The sequence below is a fragment of the Herpailurus yagouaroundi genome, unplaced genomic scaffold (genome assembly GCF_014898765.1).
Source record: "Herpailurus yagouaroundi ecotype Mexico unplaced genomic scaffold, PumYag 246, whole genome shotgun sequence".
Lineage (NCBI taxonomy): Eukaryota > Metazoa > Chordata > Mammalia > Carnivora > Felidae > Herpailurus > Herpailurus yagouaroundi.
Window position 1 is genome coordinate 9,553,647 of NW_024412463.1, and position 19,370 is coordinate 9,573,016.

At 47.4% G+C, this 19,370-nt stretch overlaps 1 protein-coding gene and 1 pseudogene across 1 annotated transcript in view; both read left to right on the plus strand.

Annotated features, from left to right (window-relative positions):
- Positions 1–19,370, plus strand: part of CDH26 (cadherin 26) — a 41,273-nt gene that overhangs the window by 13,066 nt on the left and 8,837 nt on the right. The window contains exons 5-13 of the mRNA XM_040459808.1: positions 3,118–3,265; positions 5,510–5,676; positions 6,112–6,240; positions 8,614–8,799; positions 10,035–10,303; positions 13,940–14,082; positions 15,628–15,867; positions 17,181–17,402; positions 17,967–18,097. Coding sequence (XP_040315742.1) covers positions 3,118–3,265; positions 5,510–5,676; positions 6,112–6,240; positions 8,614–8,799; positions 10,035–10,303; positions 13,940–14,082; positions 15,628–15,867; positions 17,181–17,402; positions 17,967–18,097 — 1,635 coding nt within the window. The remainder of the gene's footprint in view (positions 1–3,117; positions 3,266–5,509; positions 5,677–6,111; positions 6,241–8,613; positions 8,800–10,034; positions 10,304–13,939; positions 14,083–15,627; positions 15,868–17,180; positions 17,403–17,966; positions 18,098–19,370) is intronic.
- Positions 1,073–1,186, plus strand: LOC121020133 (uncharacterized; annotated as a pseudogene).

Here is a 19,370-nt window from a genome sequence, read left to right on the forward strand (position 1 = left end):
CCCCCGTTCATGCTCTGTCTCTCTCTGTCCCCAAAATAAATAAACGTTGAAAAAAAAAAAAATTTAAGTGGAAGGGTTACAGGTGGCGCCGTTTCGGAGCCAGAAGTCTGCATGCTTCGGCAGCGAGCACAGTCATAAATTATGGAAGGGCATGTGGAAATGGTGTGTGAGAAAGCCAATTTGCTTGCTCAAAAATTTAAAAATGTATGCTGGATTCCCCGGGGCGGACTGGTTCAGTAGTCTTGTAGGGGAGAGGAGACAGCTAAGCAGCAGAGCCCACGCCCAGGCCACTTTGCAGGACACCTGGCGGGGCCACCATGGTGGATGCCGATGACGAAGCAACGCGTCTGCAGAAAAGGCGCCCGGGGAGGTACGTGCCTCGGAGACCTCGTGGGCTCCGGGAGAGGGGTGGAGAGATCATTGCCTGATGCTGTCAAAGTGCTGAGACCCCTGTATGGTGAAGCTGCCTGCTCTGGGCCCTGGGGGAGCCATGGAGGGGAGTGGTGAAGACCTGGCTGGTGGTGTAGTCTAGTCTACACCTTCTTGGAACGAACCTGGGCCGAGCTGAGAGTGGACAGCCGCAGAACCTCTCGGCGTTGCAGAGTGGAGCGCTGGGGATGCCTCCCTCTAGGGCTTCTCTGAGGTAGAAAGGAGGTGATCTGTGTAAGAGCTCAGCCCCAGGCCTCCCTGAAGCTGCTTCTTCCAGAACAAACCCCGTGCTTGCTCAGCGTCCCCGAGCCGGGCTCCGCACCTACAACCGGCCAACCCTTGAGAAACCAATATTGCCATAGCCGACGGTCGTCCGCTTTGAGAGGTCCTCTGGTCAATGTCTCCCTTCCCACTCCTTTTCCTGGGACTCTGAGCTTCTCTCTCACCACTGATTCCTTCCCCCCACAATCGATCAGCTTTCAACAGATCAAATCACTGTTTCTCCTAGAGCAACAGAGATGCAGCAGCAAGTCTCATTAGACTTAGTTTAAAATATATACATATATGATAGATATATGTCATATATATTTTTATATCTATCTGTATCTGTATCTATACCTATATCTATATCTATCTATATATGGTGCTCACTTTCGCAGCACACAGGCTAAAATTGGAATGACACAGAGAAGGTTAGCATGGCCCCTGTGTGAGGGTGGAGGATAGCACGCGTATTTGTGAAGCGTTCCATATTTAGGAACATATAAATACATAATGTATATGGTTGCCCACTTTTTATTTTATACGTAGGGGCTTTTTAAAATTAGTAGACCTTTTTTTTTTTTAGAGCGGTTTCAGGTTTACAGAAAAGTAGAGTGGGAAGTACAGAGCACCTGTCTGCCCTTCATGCCCTCCCCACCCCACCCAGCTTCCTCTCTTATTAACATGGTGCATGGGTGCTGAGTTTACGACAGGGGATGAGCCAATATGATACGTTGTTATCAACGAAGCCTCTAGTTCACGTTAGGGCTCACTTTCGGTGTTGCACCTTCTGTGGGTTTGGACAAATGTGTGGTGACACGTATCCACCGTTACAGTATCGTACAGAGTATTTTCACTGCCCTAAAATTCCCCAGTGCTCCCCACATCCATCCATCCCTCCTTCCTGAGCCCTCGGCAACCTCTGATCCTTTTGCGATCTCCATACTCTGCCTTTTCCAGAACGTCGTATAGTTGGGATTACACAGTGGAGAGCCTGTTCAGATTGGCTCCTCTCACTTAGCAACGGCCACCGAAGATTCCTCCATACTCCATGCTGTTTTAGTGCTGAGTAATATTCCATTGTCTGCAGGGACCACAGTCTGTTTATCCAATCACCTAGTGAAGGGCATCTTGGTTGCTTCGATGTTTGAGGACTATGATTAAGCTGCTACAGACATCTGTGTGCAGGTTTTGGGGTGGTCATAAATTTTCAACTCTTTTGCATAAATGCCAAGGAACATGATTGCTGGTTTGCACAGTAAGAGGATGTTTAGTTTTGTAAGAAACCACCAAAGGAATGAAGAATTCTTTGCCACCTGTACGTCTTCTCTGGAGAAAACGGGTCTGTTCAAAACGTTGCCTGTTTTTAACCTTTGAAATTCGATTTTAGCAAGGTCCCAGGAAATAAAGTTAATATATAAAAATCAATTATATTTCTGTATCCCGGCGATGAATAGTTGGAAATCAATATTTTAAAAACCATATCATTTATAATATCACCAAAACAGACGAAGTGCTTAGGTATTCATCTAAAATCTGTGCAGTATATGTTTCCTCAAAACTATAAAACACTGATGAAGGAAATCAAGGGAGGTCTAACTGAATGAAAAGATAGACTGAGTTTATGGATTGAAAGATGGAGTATTAAGGGGATAATTCTTTCCAAATGTATCTGTAAACTCTGCACAAGACTGATCAAAAGACTAGCAGAACTTTTCATACACATCAACAAGCTGTGCCAAAATTTACATGGGGGCGCAAACCAGCTTTTGGTTCTCTTGGCTCTGTTTTGCTATTTTGAACTTTATTGATATATCTTTATCATTTCCTTCTTTCTGTTTGAGTTTAATTTCCAAGGTTCTTAAGAAAGCAAAGGGAGAGAAGCCTAAAGTATCAATCCGAGATCTTTTGAAAGCAAAGACTTCCTGCTGCCTGTTTGGGGTGATGCACCCTCCTTATTCAAGCACGAAAGTAACAGCAGTAGCCTTTTGAGAACCCACCGCAGGTCAACAGCGGTGCCAATTACTTTCAACGTTCCTTTTCCCCAAAACTTTTAAGTGTCTGCTCTCCGCGACATTTCAGCAATACTGGTTAGCGTATGTATTTTTCATGACCGTGCTGACACGGCCGAGGCTTCTATGCAATCTGGCCACGACTACCCGGGTAGAGAGACTGAGATTAGAACCTAATTGTAACTCATGGTGTACTTTTCCGGTCAGTGCATGGGTTTGTCCCACAATCTTTGTGCCAGCCCTGTGCTCGGTCCCTGGGGTCACATGGCGAAGGACAGCGACGTGATCCCTACCCTCAGAAACTTCCCGGCAAGTTCAGGAATGGAGGCAAAACATACGAGCACGCAAACAGTGATTTGAGCAGCAGCATCCAGAAAATGATCCTGCAAGGTTAATACAGTTCTCTGCTTTCTAGGTTTACTTTGATGTTCTGGATCGCCTATCAGGAAGAGTCATGGACAGTTCCCTGATTTTCAACATTAGGATCGGTGATGTGAACGATCACGCACCCCAGTTCCCTCAGAAGGAATTTAACATCAGCGTGAAGGAGAACCACGCTGCAGGTGTGTGCAGTGGGGCATCCTCTCTGCTCTGCTCCAGAAAGGTTTTTCCCGCTTTGATTCTGAGGGGGTGCTTGATCCTCAGGGAGACGGGTTACTGTTCACATCCTGAAGGTTGCAGGCCCTGGATTCCAGCGAAATGCTTGGAGGTTTGCAAGCCTCATTTCGTATTGGCAATAAAAATGATATGGAAATCGTGTCTGTCGGAAAAGCCGATAGGTAAGGACCAGTCTAAAATAAGCCAGGGGCGGCTGGGTGGCTCAGTCAGTTGAGCGGCCGACTTCGGCTCAGGTCACGATCTCGCGGTCCATGAGTTCGAGCCTCGCGTCGGGCTCTGTGCTGACAGCTCGGAGCCTGGAGCCTGCTTCGGATTCTGTGTCTCCCTCTCTCTCTGACCCTCCCCTGCTCATGCTCTCTCTCTCTGTCTCAAAAATAAATAAACGTTAAAAAAATTAAAAATAAAATAAAATAAGCCAAACGCAACAAGGGAGAATGCTGAGCTGAACGGAGGCTCCCGGATAGTCTCTGTATTTTCTCGCCTGTAAAATGACAATGAGATGCCATCCAAAGTTTCTGAGCTACAGATTCTGTGAGTCTTTAACTCCAAACCACTCATACTAGAGTGTGCATCTATTTTAATAACAGAAAAGCATGATTTACTTCACAAAATAGTCTTTAGAGAACTCAGAAAATTCCAAGAAATTAAGACTGAAATAGAAAGCATATTTAATACTTCTAATTAGAGATAAGTATCATTCATGTTTTAGTTTATATTCTTTTCAGTATTTTTCTTTGCATTTTATATATGTGTGCATGTAAACACACTGTATGTTATGTTTACCTATGTGTATATATTCCCGGATTTTTATATATAAGCACAAATGCATATATGTATATATACATACATTTTTCATCTTTATCATAGTGCAAAGTGTAAATGGCTGTATATTAAATATTTACAAATGTACGGGTGTATTTTTTTTACGTGGGTAGATTTATGAATTTTCTCTTCTAAAAGTGCAATGCTGCTGTTTGTAAACTAACAGTGTTCTCCTACAGCATCCTGTTGTGTAATACTTTATTTCATGGATGTGTTTTTACAGTAACTAACCTCCTATTGTCAGACATGTATGTTTTGTCCCCACTTCATGTTATGTTCACAAAATATGCTTCCGTGAATGTTTTTGAGCTAAATCTGCATCCCATTCAAGCGTCGTTTACTTGGCATAAATGCAGAGAACCACGGCACACAACATTTAAGTATTCTGCTCCAGTCACCTCCCAGCACATCCCAGGGAGCCTGGCTGCTGTCCGTCTTTGATTACTGAGTGCTTGCTTGTGTCGATAGGTTTCCTGTCCACGTGTTCCTCCCTTTTGTCTACTTCCTGTTGGCGTGCCTGTCATTTTTCTCCTTGATTTTAACCTTCTTATTCTATATGAAGAATGTTTATGTCTGCCCTATATATGTTTTCCTGGCTTATCGTTTCTTTTTAAGTTTTGTCTGCAGTTTTTTTTTTTGTTTTTGCCACACATTTAAAAATCTGTCTGATCTATCAATTCAGGCCTTCCTGTCTCCTGCGCTTGCAGTCGTGATGAGAAGGTTCTTATGACTATTTTTTTTTTTAATTTTTTTTTTCAATGTTTATTTATTTTTGGGATAGAGAGAGACAGAGCATGAACGGGGGAGGGGCAGAGAGAGAGGGAGACATAGAATCGGAAACAGGCTCTGAGCCATCAGCCCAGAGCCTGACGCGGGGCTCGAACTCACAGACCGCGAGATCGTGACCTGGCTGAAGTCGGACGCTTAACCGACTGCACCACCCAGGCGCCCTTTCTTATGACTATTTAAATATTCCTCTTTATTTTTTTTTTTTAATTTTTTTTCAGCGTTTTTTATTTATTTTTGGGACAGAGAGAGACAGAGCATGAACGGGCAAGGGGCAGAGAGAGAGGGAGACACAGAATCGGAAACAGGCTCCAGGCTCCGAGCCATCAGCCCAGAGCCCGACGCGGGGCTCGAACTCACGGACCGCGAGATGGTGACCTGGCTGAAGCCGGACGCTTAACCGACTGCGCCACCCAGGCGCCCCTCCTCTTTATTTTTTATAGTATGTCTGTAGTTTGATTTTATAAATATTTAATCCATTCTGGTGTATGCCTCAATGCCATTTAGCAAAAGGATCGTCATTCTACTGGGTCGATAGGCTGCCTTTGGTCAACAGTAACCGTTAAAACAATTCTTTCCAGGTCAACCTATTTTCCGGATGTTAACAGTTGATTTGGATCAAGAAAATACTCCAAATTCTGAAGTCCTTTATTTCCTTATTTCTCAAACGCCAATACTGAAAGAAAGTGGCTTCCATATCGACCGTATCAGTGGAGAAATACAACTCTCAGGATGCTTAGATTATGAGGTTATGTGGATTTTATTATTTTAAAAAAATGAAATGTGTTCTCTATCTCTGAGCCCCAGACTTAGGATTTATGTTTGCAGCAGAAAACCCTCTGTGGCTAGGCTTGCTATTGAGATCGTTAGAATGGATTATTTTTTTTTCCTAATTTTTTTTTTTACATTTATTTATTTTTGAGAGACAGAGAGAGACAGAGCGTGAGCAGGGGAAGGGCAAAGAGAGAGGGAGACACAGAATTGGAAGCAGGCTCCAGGCTCCAAGCGGTCAGCACAGAGCCCGACGTGGAGCTTGAACTCACGAACCGTGAGATCATGACCTGAGCTGAAGTCGGATGCTTCACCGACTGAGCCACCCAAAGGCACCTATAGTGGATTGTTTTTTTAATATTTCCCTTTGCTGCATTTGAAGGGCTTGACTGTTCATTTCCTCCCCACACAGACAGCTCCTCGGTTTACACTGCTAGTCAGTGCGAGGGATTTTGGAGAACCACCACTGTCATCCACGGCTACGGTTCACATCAACGTGGAAGAAGGCAACAACCACATGCCCACGTTTACCCAGGAGAACGTAAGGCACCCAGGCTGGCCCCAAATGCCCAGTCCGTACAGAAACAGCCTCAAGTGCTAGGCTCAGTGTTGCTGAGGGGATTGGCCATACCCCCAAAGATACATGTCATTCTCCAAAATAACTTAAACTAGAAAGAAGACGCCAGCCATGCTGATACAGAATCCCTCAATAATAGACTGGGGAGCTTACTTTTATTTTTTATTTTTTTACTATTTCGGGCTAGATCCTGTGCTCAGAACTTTTACAGGCATGCTTTCATTTTCAATTGCTGGGACTAGCACGCGATTCCCATTTGACAGATGAGGACACTGAGGCACAGAGAAGATAGAGAATCCGTGCTCACTGTCCACGAGATTTCTCAATTCCACACTGTTGACGTGGGATGGCAAATTCGTTGTTGTAGGGTCAGGGGAGTCCGCCCAGTGCACTGCCCAATGCTTAGTAGCATCTCCGACCTCTACCCACTAGATGCCAATGGACCTCCCAATTGTGACACCCAAACAGGTCTGCAGACATTGCCCAATATTCCCCGGGCAGTGGGGGCAAGTTCGTGAGAATCTAGACCTGAGCGTTTAACCAACATCCAGAGCTCTAGAATAGGGAAGATGAGCAGATGGGTTCTGGCTTTGCCTTTCTCAGCTCATCTGATTTATAGACTGACATGGGATTTCACATGCCACACATCCCCATGCTTGAAGAAAGCACTGGAACCCACTGTTCCAGACCATTTGGAAATGCCACGCCATTTGAGATCTGCAAGATTGCTAAAAACACTCAGGAGCTGTCCCCTATTTTGTATTTTGTGCTCTTCTATATGAATTTTTCTGAGAAAAATATCCACTTTACTTCTTTCTCCTGACCCCTCTCAGTGAGAACTTTCTGGAAGACCTAGCGAGATCCCCAACCCAACACACCCACCCGCACCCACACACACACACACACACACACACACACACACTCTTAATCATTAGCTCCCTGGGGATGGAGTTTTGCCAATCCTGTTCACAGCACCTAAGATAGAATCTGGCACATCATAACCTTTGTTGAATAAATAAATGCTACAAACAATTATTTCAGAAAGTATTATTAAAAAACATTTTTTTTTTAATTGTCTAGACAAGAGGAGCCTGGCCTGCTCAGTCAGTAGAACGTAAGACTCTTGATCTTGGGGTTGTACGTTCAAGCCCCATGTTGGGTGTAGAGATTACTTAAAAATAAAATCTTTGAAAGGAAATAGAATAGACCAAAGCTGAAATGTTTTCAGATGAAAACACCTCAGCAAACAGTATAGAATAACTGAAAAAAATACTTACTATGTTTCAACCTTATTTCAAAATCTTTCTCTGGTTTAGTAAAAAGCTCTGCTCTGAAGTAAGGGTGGGGAAAATGCACCCAGTTTCGATATACTTGTCAAAGAGAAATTATCTTGTCACCTGAGTATTGACTAACAAGTTCAAGATCTACATGTGTTAGAAAAATGATTGCCCTAATCTAAGTAACCGTAAGAGTTCCATCTTAGGAGAAGAGCTAGGATTTTTTTTTTTTTTTTTTTTTTAGCAGCACAAACTAGGATGTGTATTACTATTTTAAATATTCTTAGAAAAATAGTGCATTGAGTTGGATTTAAGAGTACTTTCAGGGGCGCCTGGGTGGCGCAGTCGGTTAAGCGTCCGACTTCAGCCAGGTCACGATCTCGCGGTCCCTGAGTTCGAGCCCTGCGTCAGGCTCTGGGCTGATGGCTCAGAGCCTGGAGCCTGTTTCCGATTCTGTGTCTCCCTCTCTCTCTGCCCCTTGCCCGTTCATGCTCTGTCTCTCTCTGTCCCAAAAATAAATAAACGTTGAAAAAAAAAATTAAAAAAAAAATAAGAGTACTTTCAAAGTCATTCAGCTGTCAGGGCGTCTGGGTGGTTCAGTCGGTTGAGCATCCGACTTTGGCTCAGATCGTGATCTCACCGTTGGTGGGTTCAAGCCCTGCTTCGGGCTCTGTGCTGACTTGGAGCCTGGAGCCTGCTTCGGATTCTGTGTCTCCCCCTCTCTGTGCCCCTCCCCACCAGCACTCTGTCTCTGTCTCTGTCTCTCTCTCAAAAATAAATAAATTAATTAATTAAAAAAAAAAAAGCCATTCAGCTGTAGACACAAGTCACGGGGGAAAGGGACAGAGGAAGGACCTGGGTGTGCTGGGTCAGGCAGAGTTTCAAATCACTGGAGATTAAGTTCAATAGCAAGAGAAATAAATACCCATGTTAAATCAAACTCAATGCACTATTTTCCTAAGAATCTTTAATATTCATGTCGTTGTTGTGCATTTCTTTCCTTGCTTTCTTTTTCTTGCTTTTGCCTCCGTGACACGGAAATGACGATGGCCGCTCCCAGTATAAGATTCAGATTTCTGAAGGCCGCGCCAACTGGGGCGTGTTGCGTCTCCTGGTCCAAGATGCTGACTTGCCATTTACCTCAGCTTGGAGGGTAAAGTTTAACATATCGCAAGGCGACGAAGAAGGACGTTTTGACATTCTGACTGACCCCGAGACCAATGAAGGGATTTTAAATGTTATCAAGGTAAAGCCATCAGGGGATGTGCACCTACCAGTGGCCGCGGGAGTCCCGATAGCGAGATGCCTGCCGTGTGCCGAGCACATGAGGTGTGGCATGTCGTGTCTCCAAGTGAGGATGGCAGGCTGTGTCATGACCCCCTGCTGCCGTGGGCCCTCGGCCCTTTGGACTTCGTTTCTCCTGTCACCAAAATATTATCAACACTACAAGTTAGTTTTTTGAGACGGTGTTAAGCACTTCAACATTTAATCTTCTTATTGTTCGAGACAAAATTTAATAGATCTATATGGGCCCTAAAACGTTTTTTTTTTTTTTTTCTGATATGCTAAAAATATTTAAAACATTTTCTCTAATCCTGGGAGTCTGTTTTTTTTTTTTTTTCTTCTGAGTTGAAAAGACATTAGAACATTTGCACGGACCCCTGAAAGTATCGTGGGCCCCTGGCACTTTGCTGCTGTGCCTAATGAGGAGCTGGCCCTGCAGGAAAGTATATTATCTTCTCATTTGACTGATGAGGAAACCAAAGCCCAGAGAGGTCGGGTTGTTTCACAAAGTCTCACAGCTGGAGTAGGGGTTCCGACTGAGGCAGTCTGACTTTATTGCTTTTAGTCTTACTCTCACCTAGAGCCTGGAGTGACCAGTGCCTCTGGGTCCGGGCAGGTGAGTCAGCCTGGGGGTCAGGTTCACAGACAGCCCTGAGTCGGTAGGTCTGGGGTGGGGCCTGAGCTTCTATCTATCGCAGGCACAAGCTCCTGGGTGATGCCCCTGGGACCCTCCCACGCTGTGAATAGCAGGGCTCTGGGGGACTCTATCTCAGACGCCTGGGATTGACTATTTCAAATACTCATGGCTTTTCAATCCTTTTAAGGCAGTGAGTGCCCTGAGTAACGGCGATCATTAGTATCTGTATTTCCTTAAGCTCCCCCCCCCCTTTTTATAGCAGAGTCGCCACATTAATGTTTCATTAGGTTATGGTTTTTGTTGCATTTTTCATTCCCCTCTGATGGATGGTGGCTCTTTTCAACCAGGAGAGGGGGAGGAAACAAACAAAAAAAAGAACTCCATAAATGACTTGAAAATGAGCTGGCAACTGTCTTTTGATCACTACCAGAGGCAGTGTAAATAATAAATGAAGCGCAAAAGCCACACGCTCGGGGTGTGCGTGATAGTGGGCATGGAACTTTCTCCGGCCAGAGAAGCAGCAGCAGGTGCTAATGGGATCCTCTCTCTGGGACTTGCAGCCCTTGGATTATGAAACTCACCCCATGTGGCGCCTTGTCATCACGGTGGAGAACGAGGAGGCCCTCTTCTCCTGTGAGGGGGGCCGGCTCCGGGAGCCCAGGAAGGCAGCGGCGAGCGCCACTGTGAGTGTGCAGGTGACCGACGTCAACGACCCCCCGGCCTTTCACCCCAGGAGCTTTGTCGTCAGTGAAGTCGATGGCGCCGGGCCTGGAATTCAATTGGGAATATTTAACGCTACAGATCCGGACAGAGCCGCCGGCCGGATAAGGTGAGAAGAGAGGGCTGGGAAGAGTGGTCGTTTAAACAGAATTAGTCACACCGAGGGCGCTGCCGTTGGGCGGCTGGTGAGGTCGACTCAAGACACCTGGAGGCCCGCTGGCCCGGGTTCAATGCCACCTTCCTTCCATAGCTTTCTCTGCGCCCCCCTCCCCAGGTGGGGTTCACCTGCTCATTTTCCTTTGCACTTAGCATACATCGCTTTTATATGGGTTTTCTTGTATTAAAATAATTTGTTGTGCATTTCGATCTCCCTTTTTACTAAAGGTTGTAAACTGGCAACAGAAGGGGTTGTTTTTTTAAATTGTGGTAAAATATATCTAACACAAAGTTTACCATTTTAACCTTTTTTTTTGTTCGGTTATTATTTATTTATTGAGAGAGAGAGAGAGAGAGAGAGAGGTGGGGAGGGGCAGAGAGAGAGGGAGAGAGAATTCCAAGCAGTGCGGAGCCCCATGCAGGGCTCAATCCCATAAATTGTGAGATCGTGACTTGAGCTGAAACCAGGAGTCAGAACCTTAACCAACTGAGCCACCCAGGAGGCCTCTTTTTTTCTTTTTAAAGTTTATGTATTTATTTTTGAGAGAGAGAGAGAGAGAGAGAGAGAGAGAGAGAGAGAGAGATTCCTAAGCAGGCTCCACACTGTCAGCATAAGTATGACTTGGGGCTCAAACTCATGAACTGTGAGCTCATGACCTGAGCCAAAATCAGGGGAGTTCGATGCTTAACCGACTGAGCCACCTAGGTGTCCCCCATTTTAACCATTTTTAAGTTCAGTGACATTAAATACATTCACACTGTTGTGCAACTGTCCCCGCTGTCCGTCCCCAGAACGTGTTGATCTTATAAAACTGAGACTCTGTCCCCATGAAACAAGAACCTCCCTCCCCCTCTCTCTGCCCGTCTCTCAGACACTGGCGACCAGCACGCTACTTTCCATCTCTACGGGTTTGACTGTTCTAGGAACCTCACAGAAGTGGAATCATACAGTGTTTGTCTTCCGGCAGCTTATGTCGCTGACCATACTGTCCTCCAGGTGTGTCCACCCGGTAGCGTGTTGCAGACCTTCCTTCCTTTTCAAGGCCGAGTAATATTCCCTTGTCTGCAGAGACTACACTGTGCTCATCCGTTCATCTGTGGGTGTGCACTTGAGTTGCTCATTGTTTTGCTTTTACAAATAAAGTTGCCAGAATCCCTAGGAAGATGGCGGCGTCAGAAGTAGCAGGAATCTGCCTCCCCACCGACAAGGGCGCTAGAAGAATCTGTCTCATGTACCTGTTTTGGAACTCTGGATTCTGTTGAAGGGCTGCAACGCCCAGGGAAAGGCTTGGGTGGTAAACCGAGGTTAATTTTGGTCAATTATAGCTCTTAGCACGTGTTCCTGGAACAGCCAAGTGTACAACTTGCAAGAGCCAGGGTGGGCACAAAAACCTCTGGCCTCCAAATGTCAGGGATCCATGCTTCGCTCACTGATTGCTGCTTTCAGTCCCAGAGGTACAGACGAAGAGGCAGGTGGCCATTGTTTCTGGTCCCCCACCCTCACTGCTACAAATCCCTTCCCCCCTTCAGGGGATTTGAAGGTCCAATGCCTTTATTTCCTCCCTTCATTTTTTGCCTTTTCCTGTTTCAGGAGCCAGACATTAAAGGCCAGGAGAGTCCACATGAAGCACAGATAGGAGGAAAGTTAGAAAGGGACCACGCACACCCAAGGAAAGGCTCAGGGAAAAGGCGTGAGAGGGCCTGAGGTTGAGAGGCTGGGCCTCAGCACAGAGACAGCCTATGACAGTCGGACAAACAAACGAAAATAAAATAAACTAAAAACAATAAGGAAAATCAGAAAACCCTGGGAAGGGGCAGAACTTGACTTCCAGAATCATCACATTATTAGATGCAAATGTCCGGTGCTCGAGGAAAAAAAAAAAAATCACAAGGCACATAAACAAACAGGAAACTAAGGCCGATTCAAAGGGAAGAAAATAGATCAACAGAAACTGTTCCCGAAAAATACCTGATGGCAGATGGGTTGGACAAAGACTTCAAAACCGCTATCTTAAAAACGCTCCAAGAGATAAGGAAGCTGTGGAGGAAGTCCAAAGACGATGTGTAAACAAGACGGAAACGTCAACAAGGACACAGAAAACATAACAGGAAACGAGAAAGGTGATGAGGGACTTACTGTAAGAATTACTTTACACATTTACAGATTCTACTCTTTAATCAGAAGACAGAGATCGACAGCATGTATAAAAACATATGGTCCAGGTGCGCCTGGGTGGCTCAGTCGGTTGAATCAAGAGTCGGACTCTTGATTTCGGCTCAGGTCATGATCCCAGGGTTGTGGGATCAAGCCCCAAGTTGGGCTCTGTGCTGACAGCATGGAGACTGCTTGGGATTCTCTCTCTCACTCTCTCTCTGCCCCTCCCCCACTTGCACATGCTATCGTGCTTATGCACTCTCTCTCTCTCTCAAAATAAATAAATCACTTAAAAAAAAAAAACCATGTGGTCCCACTAGATGCTGTCTATAGGAAACTCACATGAAGATCCAAATACACGAACAGGTCACCTGATACCATACACAAAAATTAACTCAAAATGGATCAGGACCTAAATGTAAGACCAAAATCAATAAACACTCTTAGAGGAAGCATAGGAGAAAAGCTTCATGACCTTGATTTGGGAATGATTTTTTGGATGTGACACCAAAAACACAGATAACAAAGGAAAAAAAGAGTCAGATTGGACTTCATGAAAATCAGAACATCCTGTGCATTAAAAGACACTATTCATGGAGTAAAAAACTGACCACAGGATGGGAGAAAGTCCTTGCAAGTCCTATATCTGATAAGCGATTGATATCCAGAATATACAGAGAACTCCTATAACTCAGCAACAGAAAAACAAGAACAAGCAAGTCCCAAAGTGGACAGGACTTGAATAGACATTTCTCCAAAAAAGATCTACAAATGGCCAGTCGGCACGTGAAAAGATACGCAACGTCGCTAATCATGTGAGAAGTGCGATTCCGAACCACAATGAGACCCCACCCCACGCCCATTAGGATGACTTCTATCAAAAAGCCAGAAAACAAGTGTTGGCGAAGATGTGGAGAAATGGGAACCTGTGTGCACAGTTGGTGACAATAGAAGTCGGTGCAGCCACTGCACAAAACAGGACAGTGGTTCTTCAAAAAATTCAAAGTAGAACACCATGTGACCCATAATTCCACTTCTGGCTATATGCTCCCAGAATTGAAAGCAGGACCTCGAAAAGATATTTGTACACCCACACTCAAAGCTCCATTATTCACTATAGCTAAAATGCCAAGGAAGCCCAAGTGCTCACTGACGGGTCAGTGGAGAAGCAAAACGGGGTATATATATATGATGGGATGTTATTCAGCCTTAAAAAGGAAGGAAATTCTGTAATATGCTACAACACGGATGAATGAATTTGTCGACCTTACGCTCCGTGAAATATGCCAGACACAAAAGGACAAATTCTATTTGAGCTCACTTACAATTCCCCACATTACTTGCGATAGAATCTGTGTCTGCCGTGATATATTTTGATTTGCCTTTTGATGTAACTTCTTACTTTTTAAAATCGTGTGTGTTTCCTTCTACAAGGTATAAACTGGTTCGTGACCCGGCAAGTTGGGTCACAGTAGATGAACTCTCAGGAACAGTCACCACCAGGAAGCAAATTGACCGAGAATCTCCTTACGTAAACGATAGCTTTTACGTAATCATTGCTCACGCTATTGACGATGGTAAGTGTTGACCCAAAATTAGGCGGGAAAGTGTGTTTCCTGGCTTCCTGAGGGAAAATAATTCTAGTGACAGTCTTTCGGCCCAACCTGGAAAACTGTAAATCTTTTTATCACTAGGCAGCTACTGGCGCCTATTTTTTTTTAATGTTTATTTATTTTTGAGAGAGAGACAGAGTGTGAGCAGGGGAGGGGCAGAAGATTCAGAAGATTGAGTCGATGAGGAAGGCACCATCGGACCCAGTGTCTGTTCCATCTAGCCATAAAGCAGCTTTTTAGCTCTTTCTCAAAGCCGGTGGTGGGTGATAAATACTTAGCACAGTGTCTCTGTACTGGGAATGGCTTATAAGCTCTGACAAGTGTGACCGTATGGGACAAATTTGTCATAAACCTGGCCGGGCAGTTCTGTGAGCGCGTTACAACACTACCGTCTCTGATCTCCCATGGCTGAACTTTTAAACCTGCTGAAACCAGGGTGCCTGGGTGGCTCAGTCGGTTGAGCGTCCGACTTCAGCTCAGGTCATGATCTCACACTCTGTGAATTCGAGCCCTGTGTCAGGCTCTGTGCTGACAGCTCAGAGCCTGGGGCCTGCTCAGGATTCCGTGACTCCCTCCCTTTCTGCCCCTCCCCTGATCATGCTCTCTCTCTCTCTCAAAAATAAATAAAAACATTAAAAAAAATAAAAAAAAAAACCTGCCGAAACCAAAGTTGAATAAATCACAACTTTCAAATAACTTTAGTTAATTGCCTTGAAGGAAATCTGTGAATTCAAACCCAGGTTTTAAGGGAAATGTAGGTGTATATCCCATTTGCACGATTAATGAGTAGAATGTTGGTTAGGTTAGGAAGATATTAAATCTGTGTTCCCAATCGTTTTTTTTTTTTTAATTCATTTTTGAGTGGGAGGGGGTGTGGAAAGAGAATCCCAAGCAGGCTCCCCACTGTCAGTGCAGAGCCTCATGTGGGGCTCGATCCCACAAACCGTGAGATCATGGACTGAGATCGGGAGACAGATGCTTAACTGACTGAGCCCCTCCCCCGCCCCCGGGCATCCCCCAATCAGTCTTAAGTGAGGAGAAAGAAAGGGGGTCCATCTTCCAGGGATCTGAAGAAATGATGTAGTGGGGTCCAGAGTACCCATTATCTGGTGTCCCCTGGTGGCTGACACTATAAAACTGTAGTGACAACCAGGATTCTGATGTGGACTCAGCCAAGATACAGACCATTTCAGTCACCACCTCACACCCGTTTCACTCCTGTCCCACCCCCTTCTTGATGCCTGGCATGATCGACACCCAGAAAAACGAATGATTCTATCCCACCTGGTTCTACAAATGATTTTGGGTGGCAAGCGTTTTGTTCACGTACCCTCCCCAGAGATTCCAAATTTTCCAAAAAGCAGGAAGACAGGTCAAACACCTACTGTAAAGCTTACGACTTTGAAAGGGAAATGGAGTCAGTCTTTCTGTGGATCAGCTCTCTTCCCCGGAGGGCGGCAGGGCTCATTTTCCAGGGATCAACCCTGTCTGGAATCCCTGTGTTCCAAGGCCTCCCGCCGCAGACCGGGACGGGGACCCTGATGCTTTTCCTGTCCGACATCAATGACAACGCCCCCGCTCTCCATCCGCATTCTCGATACATGGAGGTCTGTGAGTCTGCGGCGAACGAGACGCTCCTCCTGGAAGCGGAGGATGGAGATCTGGAGCCCTTTGCAGACCCGTTCACGTTTGAATTGGACAAGTTGTGGGGAAATGCAGAAGACACATGGAAATTGGGGGCAAATCGGGGTGAGTATTTGTTCTGGCCAAGGATAAAGGATTGAAGGCAACCTGACTCTCACAGACACAGGCAAAAAAGGAATTTATTGGCTTATGTAACTGAGAAAGATGCCAGGTAAGCCTGTGTTCCAGCAGAACTGGGTCTAGGTGCTCAAGGGACATCCCTGGACAATGTCTGTCCTTACTGTGGCTCTGCCTTTCTCCGGGTTTCTTCTTTTGCACGCAGGCTCTCCTCTGGGGTGGCAGGGTGGCTTCCGGGAGTCCCTAGGACCCATCCTAGCACCTGACAAGAAGACGTATGTCACTGTGTGACCTGGGTCGCCTGCTGGGAGTTGGGAAGGGCAGATATGTGGACTGGCTGGTTCCGAGTCCACGCAGAACCACGCTGGGATCTGGGCTTTACACCTCCTGACCCACCTGGGCTGCGGGTTCTGGAGGTGCGGCTCTCCCAAAGGAAAAAGGGGGTGCTGTTACCGGGAGGAACCACTGGCATCCATTGTCAACATTCTCCTTTGAGCTTCTAGCAGCGTATCTGCAGAATGGCGCATGTCTTTTAGTTGCCACTGTGAGCTCACGTTTATGGTTCCCAGACCCAGAGTGTGTAGGGAAACACTGAACTTTTTCCCACAAGAGCCCTGGCCTTTGCCCTTGGCTTCCGGGAGTTGCTCTCTAGGCCCTTGGGACGTCCTGCCTGAAAGGAGTGTTTCTGCTTACCTGGGGTCTTGTGCCAATCGGATAGGAACACTGGGATTTAGGGTGGACGCTATGGGTCCTGTGGGCATCCGGCCATCTCCAAAAATGCTGGGGCCGGGGGTCAGCCGTACGGGTGGCTGGCCAGGTTTACATGACTGAGTCTTGAGAAAGATTCTGGACACAAGGCTCAGTGAGCTTTCCTGGTTGGCCTTGCTCCAAGAATGTTGTCACTTACCTACGCGGGAAGTGACGCTGTCCTGAGAGATACAGAAACTGACACCGTCCTGACTCCACGGATACTTCTCTGGACTCTGCCCTATGTGCTTCCTGCCCTGACTGATTTTAATCTCTATCCGCTTGCTATGATAAACCGTAACTATGAGCACACAGCCTTCAGTGAGTTCTATGGGTCCTTGGAGAAAATGTTCAAACCTGAGTGTGGTTGAGAAGCCACGGACTTGTAGCAGGTGTCACAAGTGGGGGTGGTCTTGGTGACTGTTCCCTCTCACTTCGAAGTTGGCTAACTTTTGTACAGAGCCTTGGCACATGGTAGGCACTTAGTAAATACCTGCTGAGCAGATAAGCAAATGAACGAGTGAATTGCACGCAAGGTCCGTTTCCTTTTGCAGGTCGGTCAGTTGAACTTTGGATGCTGAGAAGCCTCCCGCCTGGGAATTACTCAGTGCCACTTTTCATCAGAGACAAACAGGGACTTTCCCGGAAGCAGACCGTCCACGTGAGGGTCTGTTCCTGCCCTGATGGAGTCACATGTGCGGAGCCGTCGGTCACAGGAGCTGGGCTCCTCGTGGGGGCCCTGGTCCCTCCCTCTGCAGCGTTCGTAGCTCTAGCAGGTCAGTGGTCTGCGGAACTGTCCTCGGGATGCGGCTCCTCTCCCCGGCCCCTCAGCCGGCAGTGTGGAGTCCTCCCTCCGGGGTGGGGAGCGGAAGATGGCGGAGATCAGTGGGATGCCTTGAGAATGACCCCTAGGCTCATCGGAGTCACGGACTCAGATCAGACTTCCCCGACCTGGTCGGACATGCTGCCTGTCTGGCGAGAGCAGCTTCTATTCAGCCGTGGCTGTTGATAGCAACGGAGCCCATAGACGAACGCTATGCTTTGCAGTAACGCCGGGGGCCACAGTGTACAGATATCTAGGCTCCTGGGCTGGGAGGAGGCTGACGAGGACGCTAGATTCTCAAATAAACAATACGATATTGTCGATCGCATGGCATGAATCGATTCAACCAATAGTGATCTGGCACCTGCTCGGGCCCCACGCCGCACTAGTCCCACAGCTACAGAGACGATTGCGGCCCAGTTTGGCCGTGTCGACTCCTGGCCGAGTTGCAAGTTATCAGAACCAGATCGCGTCAAAACCCCCGTCCGACTCATTGTCCTGCCTGGTCTCATTGTAGTGGCTCTGCTGTTCCTGCTGCGGTGCTATTGTGGCTCCGAAGCCACGGGGCACAGACGCTCTGTCCCACGTGACCAAGGCCAGCAGACGCTGATCATGTATAACGATGAGAGCAAAGCCATCTCGACCCAGGTAACGGGGCCTCACGCGTCATGTTTCATGCTGGTGATGTCCGCAATTCACAAGGCACGCCTTCCCATTCATCGTGCTTTCTCTCATCGCTTCAAACTCACGCATGTTTGAGTGGAAAATGGGCAAAAAAAAAAAAAAAAAAAAAAAAAATCCCGTGAAAATTGTCCAGCTCAACTGCATTGATTTCTTGCGTTAGGTCGGTCATTGTCAACTAGGGGCAATTCAGCACCCCCGGGGGACACGTGGCGATGTCCGGAGACGATTCTGATGGTCGTAACGGGTTGGGCTGGGGAGATGTGTTTTTGGCTTCCAGGGGGTGGAGGGAGGCCAGGGCGGCTCCCAAATGTCCTCCAGTGCACAGGACAGGGAGGGGGCTGGCCGAGGTGCCAGCCGCGCTGAGGTGCAGAAGCCTTGCTTAGAGGCAGACGGTGTCTGCCGCGTGGAGCTTCTCTAGATGGAGAGTGTGTGAGGCTCACCCGTGAACCGCCTGGGGCAGGGGTGAGGCACAACCCGGCCCTCCGCCCTCTCCCAGCCGAGGCTGGGCACCGAGCTCACCAGCCTGTCAGGGACTTCTCATTCGCTTCGTCACAGCGAGCGCGCCATTCACCCTCACGTCCTCACCTGTGCGCCAGGGATGGCAAAGCCCACCTTAGAGACCGGCTGTGGATCAAGCAAGACCTGCCCGTGGAAGCTTCTCACCCTCCCCAAGACACAAGGCGATCGGCAGGTGACTGTTGGGTTTGCAAAGCTGCTGCTGCTGACCTTGCTGGCTGTCGTCACAGCAGCCCTGGGCTGGGGTCGGCCGGGCAGCGCAAGGAAGGTGCTGCGAGCTCTCCTGCCTCACTTCACCTGGAAGTGGTGGTTCATCTAAAAACCGAAAGCCAAGAAACGCGCGGAGGGAGCACCACCCACCCTTCCTGCGCGGGGGACACGGGACGCCCCATCTTGCTCTCGTCTCGGATCTCCACCCACAACTTGCTCCTGGGACAACAAGAGACTTGTCGCGCCAAGTGAGACGTTTTTGGGAAAAGACAGTCCAATTCACTTTGGCCACGTGCTTGAGTAAGCAGGGAGATGTTCTCAGAAGTGATGGGTGGTTGGAGAAGCTGGCGATGACCCAGACCCCTCGGCTTCTTCTCACATTTGCTCTTCCTTCCTGGCGTGAGGGAAAGGGAAGCGACCGCCTTGGGCCATGGTGTGAGTGCACCCGCCTGTGTGCCCACAAAGGACTGCTCTGAGCCCTCCCGGGGTGGGGTCGAGAAGGCAGGAGGTA